This window comes from Amblyomma maculatum, chromosome 11, assembly GCF_055883805.1.
Source record: "Amblyomma maculatum isolate TAMU_Amacu chromosome 11, ASM5588380v1, whole genome shotgun sequence".
Lineage (NCBI taxonomy): Eukaryota > Metazoa > Arthropoda > Arachnida > Ixodida > Ixodidae > Amblyomma > Amblyomma maculatum.
In genome coordinates this window covers 88,395,584-88,419,612 of record NC_139354.1, presented here as the reverse complement: position 1 = coordinate 88,419,612, position 24,029 = coordinate 88,395,584, and the positions used below count along the sequence as shown (strand labels likewise).

Here is a 24,029-nt window from a genome sequence, read left to right as displayed (position 1 = left end):
AAGCGGCACCAGCTGGCCTTCCCTAATGAGTCGGTGGCCGACTACGCTAAGCGGGTGGAGCGGCTCATGTCCACTTTTACCGACGCCAGCATCGTTAAGGCCGCTGAAGACATCGTGCAACTGGAGCAAAGACTATTGCAGATCAAGGTGCCAGATTATAGCATTTTGTTGCTGCTCATGTGCTCTGTCTTTAGTAATCCGCTTTTAGTTGTTGATCTACAGGTCCTGAGCACAACGCATTAAATCTCTGCTGTACTAAGTGGTGCGCTGGTATCAGAAGTAACGTTCTGCAGATTACGTTTCCTGATCCTCACTACGTGCGAAGAAACCTTATTGCGCTGTGTTTCGATGGTAATACTTTCATATCTCGGCACGCACTAAATTGACCTTGAAGCCAATGTGGATGGTGCAACTCATGCGTTGCAAAGCCTAGAGGGAGTCTAGAAACGAATAGGTCTGGCCTTTTCCTGCCCGACTATAGAAAGTAGTTTTCCCGTTGACAGCTTTTAACTCTGTGCTTACCGCAAGAACACAATAGGAACTAATAACGCTCCACACAGAACAATGAGGCTGACGAGAAAGGCTGCATCCATACGTTAGTATCATTTTCTTTTGAAAGGCCTATCGATTCTGGAAGTGCAGAGAGGAGAAATAACAAACTCGTGATATTTTGAAAAGGACGCTTATTTTTGGTGCAGTGTGACAGCGTCGTGACTTATGTGCGGATGACATGTAGTCATAAATTCGCAAACCCTTGCTCTAAACAGACAGTAGTTTTGCGGTGGTGCTTTTCATGCATTTCTGTGCGGGGGAAATTTTTAAGTCTACGTAAAACACAACAGGATCTCAGTGCTTCCATTTCAGGTTCGAGGTAGCATTGATTGGAGCGGCGATAAAATAACGCTACTTTTGCTTGCGCCCATGTATAAAAACTTAAAGTTAATGCTTCTAGGTGTTTGGTGGCTTGTACAAAGTTTTGATTCAGCGCAGTTTTCTTTTCAAATTACTAAATCATTTATTAGTTGCAAACGTCTAATCATAATCATAATGAGACTTCTATCAAACTTCTCATCAAAACACCCGCCGCTAAGGTGCAGTGGTAAGGGCGTTCGACAACTGTGCTCTAGGATGCGACATAAAATCTCTGCCGCGGCGGTAGCTTTTTGATGGAGGCGAAAAGCAATGCACCCGTGTGCTGCGCATTCAGTGAACGTTAAAGAACCCCAGGTGGTCGAAATTTTCGGAGTCCTTTACTACAGTGCCTCTCATAGTCTGAGTCGCTTTGGGACGTTAAGTACCTGAAACTAAACCAAAACATGAGCTTATAAATTTTCTATTGGCTGCGTGAGCTCATGTTGCAAATCCGCCTAAGCTATAGTAATAATAGTAACTTTACGGTGGTATCCAGCTCTGGCAAACTGCTAACTAGTGCGTTTCCTGCAGATTCCTTCTCATAGAGCAGTTTTATCGTCGTGCCCAGACGTTATATTCCGCAGTGTCTGCGAGGAGATGGATGAAACAAAAGAAATACACAAAGATGATGAAAACTGAGTTTATAATTACAAATAAATAATCGACATCGTAACAATGATGCAGCTTTAATACAAATGCCAACTGCACACCACTTGGTCAAATGGAAACAGATTCCAAAAACATTAAAAACCGTTTATGCCAAAAGCATTAGCTAGGCACTCGATTCCGTGATTTCCTCCGTCATGATGCAAAATGCTTGCTACGTAACTGTCCGATTTTGCAGATGCCCCGGAAGTTTCTTCCCTATGACAACCGAACGGCTACCATCAAAGAGCTTCAGCGGCGAAACGCGTGGCATTGGTTGACGTACCTCAACTACCTGCTCGAGGACACCGGCATTCAGCTCCACCGGCAGTCCAGCGTGATCGTCCTGGATCGAGAGTACGTGGGGCGCCTGGCACTTCAGCTGAGCAAGTTTTCGAGCAAGACTCTGCTGAACTACCTCGGCTATGCTCTGATCGTCAAGTTCTCCCCTCTTTTGCCCAGCGACGTCGATTTTGTCATGCCGCTGAGCCACGACAATTATCTCGAGACAGTGCCCGAGCGTCTTCAGGCATGTGTACACATGATGGAAAACCTGTGTCCCTACTTTGTCCGCAAGATGGCCAGGATGACGTTTGGCCGTGAGAACGCCACGACTCCACGCTGGCACTACGACGAAGAGATGCACAAGCTGCTCTATCTTGTCCGCGAAAGCATGAAGCAGACAATCCAGAGAGCACCTTGGTTGAGTCAAGTTGAAGTGGACGCTGCGTCTCAGAAGATTGAGAAACTCAGGGTTGACTTCCTTGCTGCCCGGGAGAGCGAGGAACAAGTGAACGCCTACTACCCGCAGTTCGTCAGTCCGTTCCCGGCTAACGACGCGTTGCTGGGCTACTACAAGCTGTTAAACGAGACCATGTCTTTCTACTGGATCACGAATTCGTCGTACGACCTTGATGCCCGCTACCAGATTTCGTCATTGGTCGCAGGAGAGGTCGAGTACATCGCGGAACGAAACCTGCTCTTCGTGCCTCACGGGCTCATCGCCTTCACCAACAACATCTCAGAGACGTTCGACCCGCTGTTCATCCCGCTCATCGTGCCTGCTCTGTTGCGCGGCATGTTCGCTGCCGTCGACCAGCGTGGCTCTACCGTCAACGTTCAAAACCAGGTGGTCAACTGGTGGTCCAGTCCCAGCCGGGCCAAGTTTACCTCCAAGTTGCAGTGCTTCCAGGACCAGTACGCAGCCGAGATGCAAGCTGAGTTAAATATACAGATCGACGAGGACTTCTTTCTGGACGAGAACGTCGCTGACAACGCCGTCTTGCACCCACTACACGACGTCTACCGCAAGGCGATGCACTTATCCCGTCATATGCCACGTGATGCTCGAGTTCCAGGCCTAGAATCGCTGACCATGGACAAGCTGTTTTTCGTGAACTACGCCGTGGCCCACTGCGATCGCTTCAGTTCGAACCTGTACCGCAGGCAGGTGATTTACAAGGACAGTGTTCCGGCAAAGCTGCGCGTCAACGTTCCCTTCAAGAACTACGCGAAGTTTGCCGACACTTTCAAGTGCAATCTGAACACCCCCATGAACCCAGAAAGTCGCTGTGAGCTCTGGTGAAATAAATGGCCGCATGGAATATCAGCAGTGATCTGGTTATTCTGTCATAAATGTTTCAAGCAGATCATCTTAAACTGCCTTCCAGAAACAATGTATTGCGTTTTACGCCCAGTAAATAAATCGGTGGTTTTTATATGCATAATAAATATTGTTCAGCTAGCTTGTGCGCCAGTACTAACCACTGGCTCTTAGCACCGTAACCGAGCGCGACAGTTGGTTTTCCCGCGGCTGGGCTACGCGAGCGAAAGTAGCTTTATACCAAGCGACTACTCGTTGCAAATTTTCACCCTCATTGCTAATAAAACTAGAGCCATATTTCTTCCCACTGCGAAGATAGATTACTCAGGTTCACACAATACTGGATACACTGCACCGTCCTGTCCTCTTGCAAATCTCAGCAGCGCAGAGCGGGCAGGACAAAGTTCCTATTCGTACGTGCGGTGCAGTGTTCTTCAAGAACAACCGTATTTCTGCAGAGTTAGTGGCCACGTATCCTAGCGAGGGTAAAGATTCGAGCAATGTGTTGAGGTCTTCCTCGCCAAGTCCATGGTGTTCAAGAGGGTGTTCCAACCGGAGCTCTAGGTTTCTAAGAGACGTTAGTGATGTTTTTGGAAACAGGCGCGATAGGAAGAGCCGGGATACCTCGCTGGAACCCAGCTTGAGGTATTCGAGCTCCGGACACTCGCACAAGAGGCACTGGAGGGTTAGCGGTGTCGCCCATGTAACCCTAAGCGCCACCAAATTTCGGAACGCACTTGACTTCACCTCTTCGTCAAGGACAAGGCAGTGGTCGAGAGACAGTATACGCAGGGTCTTCTCGCCCGTCTTAGCGACCTTGTGGAGGTCGACGTCTTTGAAATTTTTCAGGGTGAGCGCGGACAGTTCGAACTTCTTAAGGGCTGGCACAACACTCGAGAACGGACAGAACGCCGTTGTCTCCGACTCGTAGGCGACGGACAGCTTTGAGGGCCCGTTAAACTCTGTAAGCTCCAGGACAGAGTCTGAAGAGTCTACCGCAAGGTACACAAGGCCAGCATCGGGGCAAACCTGGGCGGCGCATTTGATGTGATCAGCCGTGGCAGGAACAAATGATTCCACGGTCCCGTTTTCACCATACACATAGCCACCGAGCACGAGCTCGAGCTGGTTTCCAATGACTGCGCGTAGTGCATTGTTTTCCTGGGCGGCATCTAAAGCTGGAAGGATGTCCGCAGCCAAGTAACGAATCTGTGAAGGAAAAGAAAACATAAGAGAACGCTTAAGTTTCACTTAAGAGTAGCTCCCAAGTGCCATCAGCACAACCTGAGTGTAGGCACTGGCAGATACTGGCATAAAGTTATGCAAAACGTTAAACCTCTTAGTTGGTTTGGTTTTGAGGGACATTAAGGTGGAGTATCTGTCTCTCTACTTGGTGGACACCTGCACTTCGAGTGAGATGGTAATATGTAATCACTTCAAATTACATTCGCTAACAACGTTCCGAGTTTAATAGTTGATGGGTGCCAAGTGGGAAGACAAATGGTAAGACACCACACTAAACTCTGCACAAAGAATGGTTGCCTGACAAGATTGATACGAAATCACGTATGCATTTTTGCGACACGTTTTTCTCAATTCCGGATTACGGCGATATATTTTCGACCGAACGATCTTTATTAGCTGTAACGTAAAATTAGTTCAGCAGTTTTAGGTTGCGAGTAAGTCATTCGGGGCCTTAATTTGTACCATAATATCTCGACGGAAGTAATCAAGGAGACTCGTGAGGGGAACTGGAAATCGTTGAAGTAAGATGGCCCATAGTCCAGGGACATTGGTAACTAAAAAGCAGATAACCCGCAAATGTTTCTTCTACCATCTACATAATAAAAAAAGAGTTACGCAGTGCCCGCAGGATGCCGCACTTGGCCCGTATTCAGTGCTTGCGTCTTTATCGAACTATCACTATCTCACGTGACCTCGAGTGATCTGACTGGTGGAAACACCGGAACATGATGTTGCCACCTCTTCCGATTCCTTAGTGGCAACACCATGGTACCGGTGTTTCGGTCAATCGGATGACTCGATGTCACGTGAGATAGCGACACATCGGTAATGAAACAAATCTGGAATAAGGGTCCTTATTATCAGTGAAGTGCGACTGGAATGCCAATTAGGAAGACATTTCAGGATGCGTCCGAGTAGAAGGAATCTCACACATTCGACAGTAAGTATCGTCTTACTTGGGTAAGGCGACAGAAAGAGTTGAATATTAAGGCGTCGACTAAAACTTCGGAGACAGTTGTGCTCTGATTTGCATGCATTATATCAATCATCAATGAAGAAATGCGATTTCAAGGAAGAAATACATGGTAATGACCGCTTGACCACTAAATACCTCTGCACTCCTCCTCCCCCCATCTTATTCAGTGCCCGCAAAGGGACTTTTACTAGCGAATAAATAATGGACTGCCTCGTTGTTATATTAAGGCTCCTAGAAACTCACTGGACAAGGCAATCACCGTAATGAATCAAACGGCCTGACCGCCACTTTGAATATTGAAAACAACAAAGAAAACAAATATATGTTGGTTTCTTGAGTCGTAAACACGGCTTCTACAGTAAAAAACGTACCACTGTTGGCGGACACCGGAAAAGAAGTGACTACTGTCAACTGTAGGCTGGCTAGGCAATTGTAATACTTATCCTTTTATGCAATGAAATCTGGTGTCCGGTTGAAATTCGACATTTTTATCCAGCCACCAGCATAAGGGATATCATTTTAATTGATTTTGAGAACACGTTAACTCCCGGCCGGCTCTTCGGTTTAACAAATTTTGGCAGTCTCGTGGTAAAGGACGCACGCTTTTGAAAAACTCTTGGTTGAAGTGTCCGTTTTTAGGTGCGAGGCGATCAAACTTGATTGAGAACGGCAAAGATTTTCCTCGCGTTTTAGAAACTATGAGAATGAATTGGATATATTTATAGGCCAGCTACAAATCTGGAACCAAACACTGTAATTGATAAGAATGCCAGTTATCATAATCAGTTTTCTAGCTTAGGAGTTAAAAACCAATCTCAGCTAACATCGGCATTATTCTGGAACCGAATGCACGTTCTCGTCTCAAGGAGCCTATTTGTTAAAATTAGCACAAGACAATATTGAAACACCTGATGCGCCCAGTACAATGAAATTTCATGGTGATGACCGGCCGCTTTCAGTATTGCGTGGTCTTAAATCCAGCTACAGCTGTGGTAGCGTAAAATAAATTTGAATGTTGCATGGGCAAATATTTAGTTATAGTTAAGGTGGCGTAAAAAAATTTGAAGATTGCACGGCCGGAAATCCAGCAACAGCTTTGGTGGCGTAAAAGACATGACCCTCACATTCGGACAGGCGGCGAGCAGGTCGGCCACAGCATCGCCGTAGATAGTGAGCCGGGAGTCCTCGAAATCGAGGAAGTTGCCTTCGATGTGCACGAGAGGATGAGGTTCTTCGCCGGCAGTGTGCACGTAACCTTCGATGTCGCTCAGGTCGTGCTTGAGAACAAAGCGCTGCGTCCGAGGGAAAATGTCCAGGAGGTCGGACAGGGTGTTCCTGTTGTGGTAGATGTAGATGGCAGGAGTGCCGTCCAGGACGTGGGACACGGCTTCCGCAAATTCGGGGCTCGACCTGAAAGTTTTGATGAAAAAAGCGTGTAATACTTAAGTGTCTGGCTGATCTGAGCACGAAATTAGACGCCGCTTTTAGACGGGACACGACGAAGCATGCCATAACCAGAGGGACAAACCAGGGCACCAAGATGCTGAGTGATCCGAAGTTAGGAAGTAAAAGTAGGTCACGCACAAAATTTATTCGACGGAAAAATCGCCCAACAAGAAACGGAGCCACTGAAGCAATAAAGATGTGAGGTGCTGGTAGTTACGAGATTTAAATGCAAGTTAATACAAATCCTCTAACGAACCCGGGATAGGCGGGATTAAAGCAGAAAGAGAAACGACTAACGCAGGAAGAGTTAAAATGATTTAGATTTTGTTGAATTCATTTGAGTCATTTAAACAGACACCGAACGACACAAAGGGAACTTTTGCATCTTGAGGTGAACTAAATAAGCTCCTGGCAGCCAGGTTCTGACTCCGTTGCCTCATGACGGCATCCTATAGCGCCGCATCTACTGAGTCACTGTGATGGGCTTGACACGGAGAATAAAGTTCAGGTATATCGTGAACCTAAATTTAATTGGGGATTGATCAAACTACACCACCGAAAGTGGCCGAGATGCTTCCTGTACGACGCTTCTGGCATTCGCTTCTTTGCTTTGGTCTGTGAATAGGAGAGGGATAAACTATTTATTTCATCTGGCCTTGAGTTTGGCGAGGTGATTGAAAAAGCAGAGCCGCCATGCTGTTTGAAACTGTGGAGGATACTGTTCCGGCGAAGCGCATGTTCCTGATGTGAAAACGCAGAGGGATAAATAGCAGCTCGACCACCTCAGACGTACGATGAAGAGCGCTAGCTCGAATTTGAAAAAATTAAATCTAGGTTTTAAATTTTGATGCCAATGTGTACGCCACGAAACAGCGTCACGAAACCCACACCTCTCTACTATAACTGATCGCACCACATCACAGTTTCGACTACCAAAGGTTGTTGGTGCGAATCCCTGGCACATGTGTGGCACATGTGGCTATGACTCGTGCTATGGTCCTTCCAGTTGTGATGTATGGATGCGAGAGTTGGACAGTGAAGAAGGTTGACCGCCGAAGAATTGACGCTTTTGAATTGTGGTGCTGGCGGAGACTCTTGAGAGTTCCTTGGACTACCAGAAGATCAAATCAGTCGATATCGTCGACCATGAACCCTGACTGCTCATTTGAGGGTCAAATTCAAAAGTTAAAGCTCAGCTACTTTAATCATCTGATGAGAAGAGAGGAGTCGCTGGAGAAAGATTTGATGTTGCGAAAGGTTGAGGGTCACCGGGGAAAGGGGTAGGCAGCAAACGCGATGATTGGATGGCTTCCTCGAGGCGCTGCAGATGAAGTTATGCGATGTTAGGAAGATGGTGAGAGACCGAAAAGCGTGGCGCGATATTGTCCATAGGGTCACGAAGAGTCGGACACGACAGAACGACTGAACTGAACTGAAGCTATGATCACGTAACTTGGCCTTCATCTTGAATATGAGAGCGACGGACGAGAAACTGGCAGCTGTAAGTACTAAAATGTAACGCTTTTAAAAACGGCTGCTTAGCTAACCTGAAAGCGTCGCACCCGGCGAATGTGGCGAAGGCGTATCGATGCGTGCCCAGAAGGTGGCGCTGCGCGATGAACGCGTCCTGCCCCATGCGCAGCCGCGAAGGGTGCGGCGCGGCCACGTCGTCAGGCAGCTGGCACGAGTCGAGCCAAGGTTCCACCAGTCCCAGCTGGATGTGGTCTGTCTCGCGGGTCAGCTCGTCGTGCCACTCGACCAGTTCGTCGCTCCACGACGCGGACGGCATAGTTCAGAGGCTGGCGTTGAAAAGAGGAAGAGGTAACGGATCAGAACAAACAAACAAACAAACAAACAAACAAACAAACAAACAAACAAACAAACAAACAAACAAACAAACAAACAAACAAACAAACAAACAAACAAACAAACAAACAAACAAACAAATAATAAATCTGACCAAAAAATAAAACGAATCAATCTAGTTATAGACGAAATAATCAAGGATGCAACGAAGGGGAAGGAGCCCGTCTCCCGTTTATTTGCTTTTTTTTTCTGCCTTTACCTGCCGAATTTCGCACTGCTGGTCCTGCAGTTAACTGAAATAAGAAAGAAACAAACATACAAAGGAAAGCCACAAAGAATTAAGCTATTAGCTATGCAAGGATATCAATAACACGCATCAATAACAAACGAATGATCGACCGATTTTGGCTAGGTTTCTAGCCAAGCACGTCAGCCTCGTTTCCTTTTTTTTTTGTTTGTAGGCCGTCTTATCTGGGAACAGCTCCCATGGCGTTAGGTTGTTGCCTTTGCTTCTTTTGCTCAGAGTAAGGAGAATGGCTGGTAACTACTACTGCTGTTTCTAATTGTTGGATGCATTGCTCCAATCAAACCGCACCGTGCTTTGAGTATGTGTCGGCTTATTGATGGGCCGTACTTCTCTTCCAAGTTTTGTCCTGCAATTATAAATTGTCCATTCACATCCTTAGTACTGAAAAACTCCTCTGGGCCTCCACGTGGACTAATGCTTGTTGTCATGTCGTGTGCGGCCTCTTCTCCATTAAGCAGAGTGGCAGAACAAAACTTATAGCACTCTGTAATAAACTCTACATTCAATATGCACATGCATCAAAGAATAATTCTACCTACAGCAGAATAGGCGTGTGAACTGTACTCTACAGACTGTAAACTAGATACTTTACATTGCAAATCTAGGGATTTTCAAAGTAAGCAATACCACAGGTATTCAAAAAAAAAAAAAAAACCGATGCATAAAAACAACGCCTTCTCGTGAAATACCAGAGTGAGCGTCTTCGTATACTCGCGCTACCAGTTAATATCTAAAATAGGCAGCGAGAAAGCCATGCCTTTAAATAAAAGTTAAGTTCCTACCCAATGAGGCTGGCAACGCTTGGCTTGGGATTCCACGATTGCGACACGAGCCCCCGCTCTCTAGCAGGGTAATATCAAACACCCCGAAAGTTTCTTGTTTATGTTTTCCGACGGCCATTTCAACAATGTGCGAGGGCTCCCCGCAGACGGTAGATGGGCGTCCGGCGGTCTCGCGTTTTAAACTGCCCGTACGTGACGAGGAACTGGGAAAGTACGGCGGTACTATTCAAGACCAGACGGAGGCGCGCATTCTTCCACGGTAAGCGCCTTCGCACCAACGGTGTGTAGGAGTGCCGCGTTCAAAAAGCGCGCTCTGAATGCATAGAGACGATGGTTTCAGGCTGGTGCATGCTTAAGCCGCTTAAGTGGAACAATCCATGCGTAAAACCCGAACAATAAAAGCGTGTCGATGGGCGTGTTGTGCGATGACGCGTTTTTCACTAGTACTTTCCAGCTTGGTTAGAAAAAAAAATGGAGAATCAAATCAGAATCAGTCACAACGAAATTCTACGATGGTTGAGATGCTTTTTGCTATTACTGCCGAAAGGTAGAGGGAAAAAAAAAGAACTGCCGTCACACAGTCGTGGCAACAGCCTCTTTGAACCAAGGACCTTAATAAAGAAAGGAAAAGTCTTTAAATAGCTTTATAGCGGGAAAACTTTGCTTCAATGCAGATGGGAAATCACTGAGAGAAAAGGACAATGAAATCATGTCAAGGAAAGCATACAAGCAAACTTCACTGCTTACTGACAGCGGAGACTCTACTAGATTAGCTGAAGATTAAAAGAACTGCAGTTAATAATTAATAATAATAATAATAATAATAATAATAATAATAATAATAATAATAATAATAATAATAATAATAATAATAATAATAATAATAATAATAATAATAATAATAATAATAATAATAATAATAATAATAGTAATGATGGAGGAGACTGCGGGCAAAAGTCGCTTTAGAAGAGACAGGAGCACGCAGCCTCCTTTACAATGCAGGCAACAATACAAGACAATAGACACAAATAGCCATTGTCGTAAATTTAAATATGTACCCAGCATAATAGCCAAGAGGCGCGTGGGTTAAATGAAAAACGCTCCTTAATCACTGAAGAAACAATAAGTAATAAAAATTTCCTGTAAGGCTCTTAGATTACAAAGTATAAAAATGAATACCAGATTTATGAAACGAATTTCACGTCATCAGAAAAGCAATGTGTCTAAAATAAGTTTTCTTTATAAATTTTTGGTTGATTACTGCTGAACAACTGCTAAATGGCACTGATATTTTAGAGTTGGCATGCTGAAGATTAAAAAGAGTGTTCTTATCAAGTGGCCGATTACGCGTGTAGCCTCCAGCGTAATATAAGACACATTATTTCTTTTCTAGCGAAAATACGGTCATTACGCAGATATAAAAATACTAAAAGATACAAATAAAAAAAGAAGGAAATATCAAGTGTCTCAAGCAGAAATGTCTCAAGCCGCTTTTACACTTTGAACTGTTTGCTGATATATATCGAAGTAATTAGACACTCCGGTATGAATGCCACAGTGCGGAGGCGAAATTTCCAAGTGATACCGTAGCCTTCCGCGAGTTCCTCCTCCCTTTAGTGAACAGCATAGTTTCATGAAATGCTGCACAAAGCTGCTCTCGTATTCGTAACCTTTGAGCGTTTGAAGCTATTGTAAAAGACGTTTCTTGCGGAAGGTGTGAGCTAGCGCTTAGCAACAACAGCTTGCAAATTGGTAGCCAAAATGTTTTAGATGCATACTGCAGTGAATCTCTCGTGAATGGTGCCGAACTATTGTCGCTTTGACAAATCCGATGGAACCACCTCTGTTTTTGGTACTTGTGACACAGTTAAATATTTTCTCCTTGCTCATGTTCAAACCTTGCGCTTTGGAAAAACTCAGACGTATGAAATCAATCAGGAAAAGGGACATAAGTAAGCGACCCTTCGGTTACGCTAACGAAACAAGAAAAAAATGTTTTGAGAAGATAAAAAAAAAAGAAAACTGATCTTTTGTGACAGATGTGTAACGCGTTTACTCAATGATACGATAACGACATTGCTGACTTGTCGGTCGGTTTTTGTGATGTTTTTCAGGTAAAGCGTTCATATGTGCGTTCTCTGCAATAAAATTTCAGTTCATAGCGCTTAGTGTCTTGTGTAGTTATCTACGTCTAGTTTTTCAAAAGCGCAAGGATGTTTGAAGAGTCGGTCACCAACTAGCCCAATTAGAAACCTTTTTGATGTTTTTCTCCCTGTTCGTTTGCCAATTCATTGCCCCTGGACGTGGGTTGGCATAGCTGTCTCTGCTCCAATGTCAGCTATATGACTGAAACTGTCGAATCCGGCCGCAGTACACGTTTCATTAGTCTCGCAGCACGGCAGCCCAACATTTATTCGATGGAAGAAGCTTGGTTCACAATGGCAGCAACAATTCACTTCACCACTATTGCACTTCACGGTGGAATACAAGGAAATAAACGAAGAGCTTGCTGAAACGAGCAGTTAATATTAGACAAGTAATATTAGAGTTTATATTAGAGAGTTAATACTAGAGTTAATATGCATATTAAAAAAAAATCTGTTTCGCGTTGTTTGTTTTCTATTAGAGGAATGAGAGTACAAATACTATACAAGGTCCACGTAAAAAGAAAAAAAAAGGAGGGGGGGGGGGAATACACTTCAGCCCTGCTTTTAAACTTATATCGCAATAACATCAATCGCTCCCGTCTGCCCGCTGCTATTTCTTTTCGATATCATCGTTCTCGTAGACGCACTTTATTTATGCCCCTTTTCTGACACATACTGCTTAGAATCCAGTTGTAAGCAGTCCCGTCTCGCCCTCTTATCAAATCAACTAGCCGAGTTTGCCAACTCGGCCATGTAGGTGGTCTGAAGACTTCGAACAGCATGCCTACTATGAATTTCTGGTCATGTCATCTGTCAGCTATCACCTGTCAGGGGCGTGTTAGTGATTGTTCGCTCCTAACTCATGAACTATAATATGCCTTATGGCAAGCTTGCGTACAAAAAAAAAAAAAAAAAAACACTCATGAACATTTTTTTCTTTTTTAGAGAACGGAATCTTTCATACAATCGGAGCACCACTCACCTCGCTTTACCCCTCACCACACACTTTCATTTCGGCTGGATCTTTCAGCAGAGGTCACATATCACAACACCTATCACAAATCCTTACAGCCTAGCTAAGACCTGTCGTTGTTTATATAAAGTTTTAACATCCTCCGTCCTTTTTCTCTCATCTTTCGACACAGACTGCGTTCTTTGTAGGTTACTTAGGTCAACCGCAACCGGCTGACTTACCTTGGGGGAAATCCCGAGTTGCGTTAGCGAAAACCATCCTTTATCGATTGCCCTTTATCTGATTGTGGCATTAAAGCTCGGAAACCGAGATGTAAGTGACTAGTCACGTGCATTATCCCTAAATATACAAAAACAAGCCCCCCCCCCCCCCCCCTCTTTCTACTAAACCTGACTCAGCTTCAGATCGGTGGCAGCTCATGCAAAAAGAAACAACCCTGGCCAGGTGCACGATAAACGCTCCCAGCTCACCGTGTCGCAAGTAGGCCGAAGAAGGAGCATCAACATTGGCTCCGGCATAAACAAATAGCAGCTCCTGGGTTGGCATCGAACTGCGCCATTCGATCGAAACAACGCTCGCACCATTTTTTCCCGCCTAGCCTCTGATCTCCCGCCGAGCGGAAACCGGCTTGGCAGCTGAGTAGAGCCGAGCAGGGGTTCGGCTCTCAAATGGCCTCCCAGAGCGGCTCTTGTTTCTAGTCGCGCTCTCCTAAGCACTCTCTTCTCATGTTTTCACTTTGTCCGCTTCTTGTTTGCCGCTTGGCACGGGAGGCAAATTTATAAGTGCGCGGTCGTTTAGATGTTCGCTCGCTTGCACGCGGGTTGCGAAACAAGCGTCCTAGAAGCAAGGCGGGGGCGGGCTGGGTTAATTGCTAACATTGAGGAGTTGGTCGCTGGCTCGAGGCTTCGCTTGGGTTCTCGAAGCAAATAGAGACGAGGGGCGGAGCAGTGCCTTAAACAACCAAGAGAGAAGATGACATGTTTACATACTGAAAACGAGCGGGTTCTTTAAATACGGTTTGTTTACAGCTTTTGACAGAAAAAAAAAGTGGCCGAGAGCCGTCGCTATTCCTGAAACTGGTGCTGTAAGATGAGTGTGTTTGTGTACATGTCGAGCGCGAGGAGTTTGAGCCGGTCGCCAGCCCCGGAAAAATTTTGCGTGCTTTCTCCCCCTTTTCAAACAGTATCCCGGTGGCGAAAAGGCTTACCCTCTCCAGATTCTGTTTCCTCAGATGCACTGAGGAATTAGGGGACGTTGCGAAAGAAAGAATACCGCATTTACTCGAATATAGAGTGACCTACATTTCAAGCCGATACCTGCAAGATGAAAGGTAGGGAAAACAAAAATCGTCGCTTGTAAAGCAACCGAGAAATGAGTAATGAAGAAAGACAAGAAGTATAAAACACAAACTACACTTAAGTGAGAAAAGATTCACTCTTGCCCCGTATAGGCATTTAAGCCCCGTTCACCTACAACGCACAGGTTACAAGCTCACGGTGCAAGGCGGAATGTCGTGACCAGTGAAATTCTTACTGCGTGAAGTCACGGAAATGCTTTCAAGTACTTCCGCCGGAGCGGCTAGGAGAGGCAACGACTGCATTGCTCTCCAGTGTACATGAATTATGGTAGTGTACAACGAATTCTACTTATTAATCCTCGAGTCTTAGCTGCCCTAACAGTTTCGTATCACGCGTTGATAAAAAACAATCACCTTACATAAAAATATATACGGTACCCTTCAGGATTACTAAACTTTACAAGTTTCGGCGCTATCGCCTTCTCTGAGAAGTGCTATAGAGTGTCTATAGAGAGCAGAAATAAACAGACAGAGCAGGTCTAGTTCAGCCTTCTTTTTTCGGTTATATTTTCATCAGGTGTGCCGACGTTGCGGCGAGAAGAGCTCTCAGCATCTGTTTCGGTAATTACACCGGCACTACAAGGGAAAAGCCCAACTCTTTCTCAGCGTTTGTTTTATGTTTTGGACTCACTCAAAGTCAGCTGCGTAGCCGACCTGCATTAGCAGCAATATTGTTTGCTAACTGCAGGCCTCGTGAAAGTTGTCATATTTAGGCCGACAAAACCAACCGTTACAGCAGAGATAATCTGTTGTCTTCTTGCCCCAGTCCTTTAGTTTCCGCGATTTTCATTTTACCATGTCCCGTGAACTGGCCCAAAGCCAAGTGTAAAAGCCGGAGAGAAGCCGGTAACGGCTATAGCTGAAAACGGTGGCTAATCGGGTTCGATAGACTGAAAGATACCGTCTTGGGCGGAAAGGAACCTTCTAAAAAGCGAGAAAATGCTCTATCAGCAGAATCGTAAAATAAGCGTTCGTTTAATGGGCGGAGAGAGAGATGCAAGAGCAGAACGACGGCTGTTGGTATATATATATTTTTTGAATAGTTCGGACTTTAAAAAGTCCAAGTTTCGTGGGTTGCTAGTTGCGAGCGCAGCAACACGTATCCTGAGCAAAACCCGACATATCTGTGCGGCCTCCAGGCTCGTACAGCATCGCCTCTCGTGAATGTATCTGCAGCCCCATTTCATCTTTACAAATAAATAAACAAATGAAAAGCTTCTTGGTCGCTTGCGGGTATCAAACCCAGGCAGAACCAAACAGATCAGCTAAGCTAGATACTGCGCTAGAGCAGTGCGTCATCTCGTTTTCTTTTTTTCAATCCTTATTGCCTCAGTTTCTTAAAACAATAAAATACTGGTCGAATAGTAAAATGTCAGCCAATTTACAGTCAATGGGGCTCATTTAAAAATTGTTCAACTTGGTCTCATCTTCAAAGTTTCACATCAGAGTTAAACGAGTGTGTTTTGGCCAATGTGTCCAAGGAATAACTTATGTTTTTAAATCTTAGTCACGTGTGCCCGTATTTATCACTACGCCATAGCACAGATGGATTCCTCCCGTGCTAATCTGCCAGTGTTTCGCTGTGCGCCCAAGAAGTTGTTGTGTCCTCGAGCAATGCGCTAGAGATGCCGTCATCTTATAGTCGACAATTTGACGGAACACCATCTGGTCAGGAATAATTACTCAGTGGGGTTCACTGGTCACTGACCATGGTAAACAAAAATTATGTTTCGGGAATACCAAATCACTTAAAACGCTACAAAGTCTATACAAATAGGGGTGATAACAGGCTGCCTCATTGTGAACAAGGGAGCCGTAGCGATTTCGAAACGTCTTTTGTTTTTGACCATGGTCAGTGACCAGTGAACCTCTACCTGCCGTCCTCTTAAAAGACTTGATCTTCTCTGACAAAGTTACACTAAAGAACGGAGTAGGAGGCATCAGTTTTGAAAGTGGGACAAAATTGTGAGATCTGGCTTCCAGGTGGCGCATGAAGAAGACGTTGCTGTGTTTTGACTGGCTGTCGCGGACGGAACGTTCCTTGGGAACGCCACCACACCTTGGCCAATGCCTTCTGGCGAGTACCTACCACGTCTCAAGAGGAAAAAAACAAACAACGAAATCAACAACGACTAAATGTGCCTGGTTTTTGGGCAAGCTTGGAGCCCAGTTTGGTTTGCGTGACACAAAGTATCGGTGTGCTCGAAGTCCAAAAAAGCTACGGTCAATGCAATGGCAACAGTGGGGATAGTGGATCAGTACGCCAAAGCAATGGTAAGCCAGGGCATATGGTTTTGCTGCTGCACGACATTCCTCGGTTGGCTGTGCCCAACCGTGCGTCAATTTGTTGTGTCTCCTTCAGAACAACAACTTGGCGACATCTGAGGTGACTGAATTTGGCTGGCGTGCTGCTGAAGGTACGACAAAACCACAAAAGGGGACTTTATACATTGTCACGTTGCTCTCTTTCAGCATACAGAGTAAATCATTATACAGAACACGAGGCTGCCTAAGTGCATTCACAAATCCAGCGCTGAAGGTCATTTGGGAAAAATAGGAAACGACCCTCAGCGTGCGTTTAATGAGAGACAGCCGTGAAGCCGACATGCATGAACAATAATAATTTCTCGCGTAGCTGAAAACTATGCCTGGTGTTGGCTCGTGACAATTGCAGCTAGAGTTGAAAGAGAGTGCTGTCGGCTGGCATTGAAAGGGTCACGCGTGGCAACAAAATGTTTCGGCTTTATTGCTAAGGGCAGCAGAAACATGCTCTTTGTACGCTTTACGGTCGCTCCTAATGATATTGCATAGCTAAACGCAACCGCGTGTTGATGAGGTCGGGCAGAGGAAGTTATGTGTAGCTCCATGTTGTAGCTTCTGTCTGTCGATCAGCGGAAATGAGTCACGAAAGTGAAAATAGTAACAGCATGCCAGGAAGCTGTTTCCTGATATAAAAAGTAACACACTCGAACATTACCCAGCCGAGAAAAACGGAGGCATGATATAAGCAAAATAATCTTGTAATGTCTAACTGGGACCAGCGTGAGCCCTTCGCTTTAAAGGCGGACCCATAAGCACGATGTTGTAACAGTTTTCACATTGGTGCTCCACATACTTCGAATTTAAGTAAGATATTCAAGGCAAGGTTGTCATATACACCTAGCGGAGAAAGGCGCCTTGAAAAGTGTTCACTTTTTCCTGACAGAATGTGTTCAGAAACGTTTTTCGGAACATCTGCGGAAGAAGTGTTTTAGAATGTTTTTTTTTTTCTAGAAGGAATTCTAGGTCGGTGAGACCGCGAGGTGATGCTCGAAGGGTTGAAGCTTGGAAATGGGATCTCTTGTTTTCTTCTTTTTCTTTTGGAAATAGATTTCATAAACTAATTTTATTTCCTACCGCAGTTTTTCACGCACAGAAACCATGAGCGCCGGAACAAGCGTAGCCTAGCAAAGTTGGGGTACAGATGAGGGAAGAAAAACGGCTTTCATGACTCCTCGTTCAACATTCATGGGCGTACAACCAACACATCAATGCAACGTGGCTGCGCAACGCTTACAGTTTAATACCCGAATGGGAAAGAATGAACACTGACGCAGCATCCTAGCAAAATCGCCTAAACTCAATATATCCACTCTTTTCGCGTCTCTGCCATGCTCGAGTAAGTGCACTGTTTTTACCGGTACTCATAAAAGTAAGTTGCGATTGTTCCATAAGGATTGTGCAACTTGTGGAGCTCAGATGTCGAACTTTCTTTCTAAAAGTAATTCACAGGGAAGGACAAATCCGTAAATTGTTTTCAACAATAATTCGCGCTGGCATAGTTTTTTTTGTTGGTTTGTTTGGTTTAACGTCCCAAAGCAACTCAGTCTATGAGAGACATCGTAGTGGAGGACTCATGAAATTTCGACCCCCTGGGGTTCTTTAACGTGTTCAAGAAGGACTTTTTGTTGGGCTAGTTGGTGCAGCATTTTTTAACAAAAGGACAAAGCGCTAACGACACATTCACAAGAGAGAGGACACGGACAAGCGCTCCCGTGTCCTCTCTCTTGTGGATGTGTCGTTAGCGCTTTGTCCTTTTGTTTCTTTAACGTGCACTGACATCGCACAGCATACGGGCGCCTTGCTTTTCGCCTCCATCGAAAACGGGCCTGCTTAATGCGAATAGCGCCTAAAGAGATGAAGGATGTTGCTAATACAAGATGTACGTGCCTTAAAAGATTTAAAGCCCGCCACATTTGAGCATGACAAATTAGAAACTGCTAGTAAAGGTTTTTATGCGGAGAAAGAACTCAAGAATACAAGAAAGGCACCAGACAGGCAACGAAAGAAAATGTTGTGTGTAAGGTAAAGTGAAACCACCCCTGTTGACGTGCGGAAAATGACAGTAACTAGACGCCTAGCGGTAGGATCTCTTTTTGGCTTTGATTGCAAAAGTACAGCGCGAGCATTGTTCACTCATAAGCTTCGGGCAAACAATCCCCATTCGTCAACACATTCGCATGCAAAAACCACGCGTGTACGCTGTAACGCACATTTACAATGCTGATAACTCATTCTAAAATAACATTAAAACAACTATTGTAAAAGCGATTGAGACTGCTCTGATAAGTATGAAAATATGTGTAGATTATGAAGTACGCTAAACGCAGCCTCCTGAGCCGCGGACGTGGTGATAAGGGGGGCAAAGCACATTGGTATGGACGGGTGCGGTACACTTCCAAAGAAAGTATTGTTCCGCATCTTAGACGACATCGCTGGCTCTTTTCATAGAAGCCGGAAGCAAGCCTAGAGCGCCGTTAAGTTCTCATGGCGACGGGATCGAGCAAAAAAAAAAAAAAAAGAAAAAACTTCGGTTGGTGAGAGTATCAAGAGAAAAATAGAAGAGAAAACTGCAGCCTCGAGGGAGACTCGAATCATTGCCGTGGAGCTTCGAATGCTGGCGAGTCGGACATTTCAGCCCCCGCTGCAGATTACAGTGCAGAATAACCCACTTTTAAATATAACTTTCATTCCGGACTCCAGGTGTGCTGACGTACCTGAAATCGAAACTAGTTACATTTTCCTACCGCTTGCGCGGATCGAAAAACCACTGAAGCGCCGCAGATGTGCTAGTGCTAGACTGTCATCAGAAGGAATTCAGCTTTTCGCTCCGTCGTACCACTCACTCACTCACTCACTCACTCACTCACTCACTCACTCACTCACTCACTCACTCACTCACTCACTCACTCACTCACTCACTCACTCACTCACTCACTCACTCACTCACTCACTCACTCACTCACTCACTCACTCACTCACTCACTCACTCACTCACTCACTCACTCAATCACTCACTCACTCACCTTGTTCACGGAAGCTGGGTTTCGACTGTGGACATTAATAACACCTGTAGGCATAGGAAGCCGCGGCATTAATGCAAACGTGGCTAACCAGCAGCATCTTTACTTTTGCACTGACGTTCCTGCAGTGTGCAAATTTTGTCTGCTTTGAAAATTAATTTTCTGAATAACGCAGCAGCAAGTTGAGCAGCTTTCCGATAACTTATTCCCTGACAGTCTCGAATGAGCCATCATACTTGTCTATATCAATGCAGGTTTAAGCCCGCGTGTGAAGGTGCACTAGAGTTGCACGATTAATACACTGATTTCTCTTTATAGAAAGGCATGTTCAAAACACCGACTTATCAGCATGTACAAAAAGAAAATTTAAAAATAAAATAAAATAGATTCGAGGAAAAGATAGAAAGAATAGATTCAGATTGTTGCAGTCTTTTCAATGGTATAAATCAAAGTACATGGGTAACTGCGTGCATAACTAGGGATTTCAGAAATATAACAATTCGATTACAATTTTAATTCAGTAAGACAGCTTTTAGCCGCTTTGATTTCACTCAAGGAAAAAATTACGGCCAGTCATTTTATGGGTACTGCAATTCATGATTGCCAAAGTCGAATAGGAAACCCATGAAAGCAGTCAGATTACTGTGGATTTATTTCGTAACTACGCACTAGGTGCCAAAGCAGTACCCTCGGTCACGTAGACAATTATGTAGACAATTATGAACAAAGCGAATTCGCAACTGTTTCTATGAGTGTAGTGCGTTCAGCGGTTACCTCTTTATTTGAAGGCTAATATCGCATCTGGTATCGCCAACAAGTAAATTTTATGCCATAAAGCAAACACAGACAAATTACACTTCTCAAAATACTAAGCGGGGCAGCATGTCATCAGCCATTTCTGTGCAGACACTGTCTGCAACCGGTAGTAACAAAGTTTTTTTTTCTTTCTTTCTTTCAGAAATTGAAAATATTTCACGAGCCTTCGGGTATCTACGTTATAAGGTCGCGACTTTTCGATTTCGATATTACTTCATCAGTTACGACTCTTTTTATGAAACTGCGTACATGTTGAAAATAATTAACTGCTATCATTTTCTACGCCAAAATAAAAAAAAAGGTTTGTTACAGCAGGAATGTACAATTTAGGAGCAAAAACTGCGTTTTAGAGAGAGAATAAAAAGAGGCGTTTCAAAGGGTTAAGCTTTACAGCGATGCTTTTTTCTAAGCGCTCATGGCAATGAAAGGCGCGGTTATTCCGACAGGAATTTGCCATGGCAGCGTACAAAGGCGCCGTTTTCTAAGGGAAACTGTTGTCCCACCCTACTACTAACGCCGGCGTACTTTCTCACGAGTCCAGCCGGTTATCAGTGCCGTACATTCGTGTGTACTTACTTTTTCTAGTCCCCCGTCTATATTCACTGCTCTCGTGAAACACATAATTTCACACGTTCAACCATATACGCACATGCCGTCAAGCAGTGCGCCTATGTCGGCCACGAAAGAGAACTTGAAAGCATGCCTACGACGCTCATATATATGAACATCCTTTCGCATAATTATGCACACCGGGCTGCTACTACCGGCTTGCATAATGGGGCGGATATGGCATCAGTGTATTATCCGTAGTAAATTCAAGAGAGGAAAGAATGAGACCTACTGTCAACTGCATGAAATTTCGCACTACTCGTTGTGGGGAGGAGGGGAGGGGGACGAAGCCGGGATCAGTGAACAGTGCCGAAGCAATCTTGATGGTCTCTGTTGCGCACAAAGACAGCCTTTTTTGCGCAAGCGTTGCGGGTGCCTTCGTTACGATGGGACAAGGACGCTTGTAGAGCCAAGAGTCTTTACACAGGGAACCTTCACGGACGGGGAAAACCAGAGAAGAAGCTAATAGGTTATTCGTGCAGGAGCAGGTGATGTTCGGGTCAGCTTTTACGCACGGCGTATTCGGATTGGAATCAGAGACTTAAATCCGCATAGGAGCCTGAAATACGTGTCGGCCAATAAGAAAGCCGGATATGAATTTTCATCGTACATTGAAGCAAGCTTCCTCGTTCTCGGATCAAGGACACGTGTTCAGTATCTCCGGCTGAAAAGCCTTAACTAAGTTCGTGTGACTGCAAAAACTTTTTACAAGCGGACTATACACTTTCACGATATTTTGCCTTTGCAAACACTGCAGTCTTGTTCATATAATAGAGGAGGCGGAGGACATGCACTCACCTCATCGGACGTGGCTTGTGCGACTGGAACGAAAGCTGTTGGAGTATACGTCTTCTCGCACGATAGCTCGGTGTCGTCGGATGCGAAAGGCGCCGGGGCACGGATGCGTCAGTCGTTGGCGCCCCAAACACGTTTTCTCCACCAGGACGCCGCACTTCCCTCACCCCCTCACCCTCCGCACGGGCAGCTTGCCAGCGCCCCACTACAGCGTTTTCGCTCTCTCTCAATCTACCGCTTTTGAAGCCAGTGGGTTGGAGGAGAGCATAAAGGGTTCCAGAGCCTTTTTCTCTTTTTGATCGGCGGGCGCCGACTCACCAAGCCCGTTCAACGCACCCGTCGAACAACCGTGCAGAGGTGAAGAGATGTGTACGAGCCCTTACACTAACAAACCGAGAACGGGCAGACAACCGCCACTGCTTACACAGGCTGACGCCGACCGAGATCAGCCGCCACCGCAAATAACTTAACGGATCAGTGCAGCCGATGGTACACACATCATTGGAACCACATTCCGTGCATACACAATGCAGGAACAAACAAACGTCCCCGATGACGAGGGAAGTTGGAATGCGCTAAATGTGGAAGAGCTCGCGTTAACACGCGCAGAGCTCACGGACAATGGGTGCGCAATGTATTTATTATGAAATAACCTAACAAGGACGAAAAATGACAATGCGATTCCTACGGCGCCTATTTCTAGAATAGGCTTCAACACAACAAAGCCCGAATGCATATTATATCTTCTCGGGCAGAGAGATACGAGTGAAAAAAAAAAGGAATAAATCTCCTGCACACGTACTCTTTAGGAATCGACAGAACACTTACAACTAGTAACAGTGACGTCCTCTGAATGTGGGGCCATCAATACCTGCTCTCCCCCCTCCCCCCCTTTCAACATGACGCGCACAGAGGGGACCTATTGAACACCCACCCAAAAACACAGACACAAGAACGTGCTCACTAAGAGTCGCACGGATGCACGAACCACAAAAGATGACGTGCGCGCTATCGAATGCGCGCGCAGTAGCAGATATGCATTGCGCATATTGGCGGAAGTTTACCTACAAGCTCAGGGCCGCTAACAGGCCGCGAGAGAGCTGACACACCCACCTTTGCGCACAAACACGCAGGCAGCCACAATATGATGACGTCACAGGGAGCGCGTGCTTAGCGGCACATACGCAGCCCACGCAGGGGGCAGGACGTACGCAGTTGGTAGAAGAGTCAACAGGAAAGGGAGTCGAGCTCAGAGGACAGGCTAGTGATAAAGCGGGCGCCAACGGTGCGATCGGAAGTGAGCCGTGGTACATGAATGGCGAAACAGAGCGCGACTTCCGGGCCTTACGAGAGAATGAGAGCCGAGGGCGAGCGAGTGCGTGCCAAGGCTCGACGGAGATAAAACGCCGCAGACAGACAACGACGCCGCGAGGAAGTGTCACGAAAGTTTGTTGCACTCCTCTTTCAAGGCCACTCCGAATGTACGGCCGGCATTTTTTCTCCTTTTCTTTTCAGTGCCCGAATGGCTTCTGGTGTTCGGGTCATCAACCACCCGGAAAGAAAGTGCACGCTAAGCCAGATTATGGTCATGCAGCGACGGTATATGCGATGGCTTCCTAATGTTTGGAATACGTTGTTGGCCTGCTCAATGCCAATGAGCTTCGCATTTACTTAGGTAACGACCAACTGAGGCTTTTCCCGCATTTACGCAGATGGGTTTAACCTTGTTGACGCATTCCACGTAAATAGCAAACAAGAACAAAGTGCAGTATGCAAATGAAATGACGGCACTGACAAGGTCACATTCAGCAGTCGGGGGAAAACAGCTCTGTATACGTCCATTTTGAACAGGGAATTTTATTTCTTCGGATCTTTCGGCCTCACGTAGGCTTTGATAGCGGGAAGACAAAGTGAATCGCGTGCAGTGAATTTGTTTTCGGCCAGCATTATACAAAATTCTTCGTTGACTCTTTCTTCACAGTGCTTGAAATGCAAGAATTCTTCCAACCTTCCTCGTACTTGTAACACCACTGTCAACACCTTATTTACAAAGAAACAGAATGCACTGCCATGACGATGCACTGCCAGTCTCGGGAGATGATTCGAACAGTCGTCTAAAGTGATGCGAGCCCCTAGTAAAGCAGGAAGATATAAACGCTCAAAGTCCAGCATGTCGGTTGAGCATGAACCTTTGCAATAAAAAAAATTGCTCTGCTGTAACCCGCTAAGCTCAACTCAAGCTCTTGCTGCGAACCGCCGCGGGTTTTG

At 45.5% G+C, this 24,029-nt stretch overlaps 2 protein-coding genes across 4 annotated transcripts; one reads left to right on the top strand and one right to left on the bottom strand.

The window, feature by feature from the left end:
- Positions 1 to 1,538: 1,538 nt before the first annotated feature.
- Positions 1,539 to 22,961, bottom strand: LOC146174339 (uncharacterized). Of its 3 annotated transcripts, XM_084585674.1 has the most exons (5): positions 21,765 to 22,860; positions 21,199 to 21,398; positions 8,375 to 8,626; positions 6,506 to 6,791; positions 1,539 to 4,369 (listed from the first exon to the last, which is right to left on the bottom strand). In XM_084585674.1, the coding sequence occupies exons 3-5, from the start codon at positions 8,614 to 8,616 to the stop codon at positions 3,491 to 3,493; spliced, it is 1,407 nt and encodes a 468-aa protein (XP_084441800.1). In that variant the 5' UTR covers positions 8,617 to 8,626; positions 21,199 to 21,398; positions 21,765 to 22,860; the 3' UTR covers positions 1,539 to 3,490. The 3 variants fall into 3 exon arrangements, with proteins under 3 accessions (XP_084441800.1, XP_084441801.1, XP_084441799.1); XM_084585675.1 differs by lacking the exons at positions 21,199 to 21,398; positions 21,765 to 22,860 and adding an exon at positions 22,875 to 22,961; XM_084585673.1 differs by lacking the exon at positions 21,199 to 21,398 and having other exon boundaries at positions 21,765 to 22,859.
- On the top strand, positions 1,757 to 3,142 carry LOC146174340 (neprilysin-1-like). Its single transcript, XM_084585379.1, has one exon. It carries the CDS (start codon positions 1,757 to 1,759, stop codon positions 3,140 to 3,142), a length of 1,386 nt encoding a protein of 461 aa, XP_084441505.1.
- Positions 22,962 to 24,029: the final 1,068 nt, after the last annotated feature.

Excerpts from the sequence above, each read along its gene's own strand:
- LOC146174340 (XM_084585379.1), top strand. The coding sequence starts at position 1,757 with ATGCCCCGGAAGTTTCTTCCCTATGACAACCGAACGGCTACCATCAAA.
- LOC146174339 (XM_084585675.1), bottom strand. The coding sequence starts at position 8,616 with ATGCCGTCCGCGTCGTGGAGCGACGAACTGGTCGAGTGGCACGACGAG. Across the intron at positions 6,792-8,374 it reads GCCGGGTGCGACGCTTTCAG|GTCGAGCCCCGAATTTGCGG; the intron begins GTTAGCTAAGCA and ends CAAAACTTTCAG. Across the intron at positions 4,370-6,505 it reads TGCTCGCCGCCTGTCCGAAT|ATTCGTTACTTGGCTGCGGA; the intron begins GTGAGGGTCATG and ends TTTCCTTCACAG.